Source organism: Helianthus annuus, chromosome 15 (genome assembly GCF_002127325.2).
Source record: "Helianthus annuus cultivar XRQ/B chromosome 15, HanXRQr2.0-SUNRISE, whole genome shotgun sequence".
Lineage (NCBI taxonomy): Eukaryota > Viridiplantae > Streptophyta > Magnoliopsida > Asterales > Asteraceae > Helianthus > Helianthus annuus.
The window spans coordinates 140,506,723-140,510,131 of record NC_035447.2 but is presented as its reverse complement, the minus strand read 5'-3'; the positions used below and the strand labels follow the sequence as shown (position 1 = coordinate 140,510,131).

Below are 3,409 nucleotides of genomic sequence, written 5' to 3'. Positions count from 1 at the left end.
TTTCTAGTCCCTAGCAAAGTTCTTGAACAAAGTTTAAGCTTATTGGGTTACTTAAATTCAGCTATCAGGACGTGCTAGAGGTTTCGACTTGGTGCTTTATTGCGATATCAGTGTATTAAACGTCTAATGACACGAGTGCAGCCACAAACAATATGACATCGTCATTTCTAAATTCTTAAAAAGGGTCTTCCTGTATCAGGGGCGGGATGTCATGTACAAAGAGGGGTAGCCTGTGCTACCCTTCAACTTTGTCGATGGAATGTAAAATTAGTACAAAAAAAAGTTTTATGATACCCCTAAATTTGTATGACTTTGTTGTTCCATGATATCCTCATCTATGTATGTTTATATTGATATATTATGTCTACTTTTTATGAGATTTTCTATTGCATGTGACTCTTTATAAACTCATAATATTTTCCGATCACAACTGATAGATGGAGTGAGTTATATGGAAATATTGCAATACTTCTTTCGATATATGAAGTTAGCACGTGTATCTATATATGATTAATAGATGATTATGACATTTAACGAGTATTTGATACGTATAACTAAGTTATATGAATTATTGAGGACTTGTGTATACATACGAATCGAATTCATGCACCCAAACACCTTGCATTAAACAACAAGCATGATATAGTATGATAACTTTATCATTTAAAACTAACATAATAATATGAATTGAGGCGTAATGAGTTGATGTATCATGAATAGGACCAACAACGCCCATCAAAATTTTTGAGGTTGTCTTGAAATAAATCACGCATAAATGTGCCTGCAATGAATCATTATTTCATAGCCGAACAAATCGTTCATATTGTTTTCATTAGTTCATAACATAACCCTTATATTCATGGCTACCAATTCATTTGACCATACACATGAAAGAAAGAGATGTTTATGAGTTAAACGTTTGGTAGAACTACACAACTTTGTTGTAGTAATTACTAAACCTCACAACATAACTTCAAGTGCACGTCATGGGGAGTTTTGATGGGGCCTAACTAGCTTCACATTTAATATATTGCCCTTTTTAGATTCTCCCTTGCAGTTATATACTTATTTTATTTATGCTATCACATTTACCTCTCTTTTTCTCTCCCCTTCTATATAAATCTCACCACCATTACAAAATCTTGATCACACACACAACACCTAAACACACACTCATCACGTGTGATCAAAAGGTTTTTTAGTATATATACATATGTGGTTTCTTTTCATGCATCTCTCTTGCATACATCAACAATGATTCAAGATTGTGAGGATTCTTCAAAGAAGAGGAAACGTGATGGATCATTACAACAAGAAGATTTCTTGTATCACCCAGCTTCCACAAACCTCAATCACACAAAAAGATTGGTACTTGACACCGAGCTTCATCTTGATACCCCCATGCCTTTCGAGTGGCAACGATGCCTCGATATTAAGGTAGTTAAATGACAGATACATCGGTCGTCAAGACTCCTACTTTTGTTTCTAACTTCTATTTATGGGATAATTCTTTTGTTTTAAAACCCTAATTATTTTAAGTTCTTGAGTGAATCTCATCAAAATTTTCATGGTTTTGAGTGATTTAATGGGAATAGTCTTTAAAGACATGTGCGTGGGCGAAGCTTTTAAGGGGCGGGAGGGGTTGGCCGAAACTTTTCGCTCAGTAGTGGAGAGTATGTAGTTTTCGTATAGAAATTTTTGGGTATATATGTTTTCGACCCATGGTTTTATAGAAATCTTTTGGTCCGGTGACTTCCGTCCCTCGGTCAGAAATTTTAAGCTTCGCCACTGCACATGTGGGTAAGAAAAACTATTTATTAAGTTTTGAGTTAACCATGACGGAACCAAGGGGTCAACTGGTCAAGAAGGGTTTTGGTGACTAGAATTTATTGGATTTCTATATAATACTGTATCTCTCTTTTTTTAATAAATACATTTGTTGCGCACTTTAGTTGTAAGTAGTAGAGAAGAGAAACTATAATGATCCACAACTAAAAAGTTATGTTCCATCACTGATATGGGTTTGATCAGTGAGTTACAGAAGTTCTGTTCCACCCTAAAAAGAAACTCTTTTAGGGTTGATTTGTCATATTTAATTCTGTCAAATATATATTTCAGTTTATAAATTCTTTTTTTACCTTGTGTAATATCACTGATGATTGCAGTCTGGCCAAATACACTATTATAACACAAGAACTCATAAAAAGACCTCAATGGATCCCAGAAGTAGCCCAGAGGCAGAACCACCCAAGAACATGAGTCTTGATCTTGAGCTCAACCTACCATGTGGATCATCTGATACAACAAAGAAACATCATGTTGCTGACAACTTCTCCAAGTACAAGACTTCAAGCGAAACAACGAACAGGAACGGTGGTGGTGGTGGTGGTGGTAGAGTGCCGTCATGGTTGGCGTTGGAAGGAGGAGATCAACAACAAGAGATGATGGCAGCAGTGTGTAAGAAGTGTCATATGTTGGTGATGATGATCAAGATCTCACCTTCATGCCCAAATTGTAAATTCATGCACCCTCCCAATCAAACCCCTCCAAGTCTCTTTAACAGAGAATTAAGCCTCTTGTGTTGATTAACTAAGGTTTGATTATTAAGTGCTTAATTTAGTTATTTAAGCTATATATGTTAGTTTGGGTGTGTAAAATTTAACTACTATAAAAGGTTAGGTTCTGTCTTGTAAGTGGTGGATATGATGAAGTCAACAAATATGGACTTACCGAATTAGTTTAACTGATAACCGCAGATGATGTCCTTTTAATCTATCCATAACTATAAGGGGACTAGGGGTGGTTTCACTAGTGATAGAATTTATCACTCACAAGCACCAATCAAGTTTCGCCATGTCATTGACCATTTTTCCATCACTCACAACCATTTTTAGTGGGGGTGGTCATCACTCATCACCACACCCAACAATTTCCCCCCAACCAACAATTCCACTCACAAACCCAAACCATCACGCGTTAATTTTTCCACGCGTTAAACTTTCAAACATTCCATCACTCGTTATGTGATATGGTGGCGGTGGGAAGGAAATGAGGGAGCACGCGTTATACAGCCCATCACTGGACCGCCCCGTCCACTCTAAGGACAGTAAAGATTGTGATGTAAGTTTTATGGTATGTGTAAGAAAAAATGAATTAACATTTTTTAGTACATTATTATGTTATTATATATATAATATAAAGAGTGTTTTATTAGTTTTTAGTCAATTATAATTTGGGTCCCATGATAGGGTTGGTTCAATAGGTTCATGAAGCCGGATTGATGTTGATTGTAATCGACAAACCCGGATCCGTAGGGGGTGGGTCGAGTTGGAACCGGAGAAACGGGTTGGCTAGGATTGGTCGTTTGGTTCGTGTCCGCACTAGAATGCGGAGGAACGAACCCGCGGTT

The 3,409-nt window shown here is 36.8% G+C and overlaps 1 protein-coding gene across 1 annotated transcript; it reads left to right on the top strand.

The window, feature by feature from the left end:
• The first annotated feature begins 1,093 nt into the window (after positions 1-1,093).
• On the top strand, positions 1,094-2,743 carry LOC110912620. The gene is made up of 2 exons (XM_022157389.2): positions 1,094-1,437; positions 2,166-2,743. The coding sequence occupies exons 1-2, from the start codon at positions 1,255-1,257 to the stop codon at positions 2,583-2,585; spliced, it is 603 nt and encodes a 200-aa protein (XP_022013081.1). The 5' UTR covers positions 1,094-1,254; the 3' UTR covers positions 2,586-2,743.
• The last annotated feature ends 666 nt before the right edge of the window (positions 2,744-3,409 follow it).

Excerpts from the sequence above, each read along its gene's own strand:
- LOC110912620 (XM_022157389.2), top strand. The coding sequence starts at position 1,255 with ATGATTCAAGATTGTGAGGATTCTTCAAAGAAGAGGAAACGTGATGGA. Across the intron at positions 1,438-2,165 it reads AACGATGCCTCGATATTAAG|TCTGGCCAAATACACTATTA; the intron begins GTAGTTAAATGA and ends TGATGATTGCAG.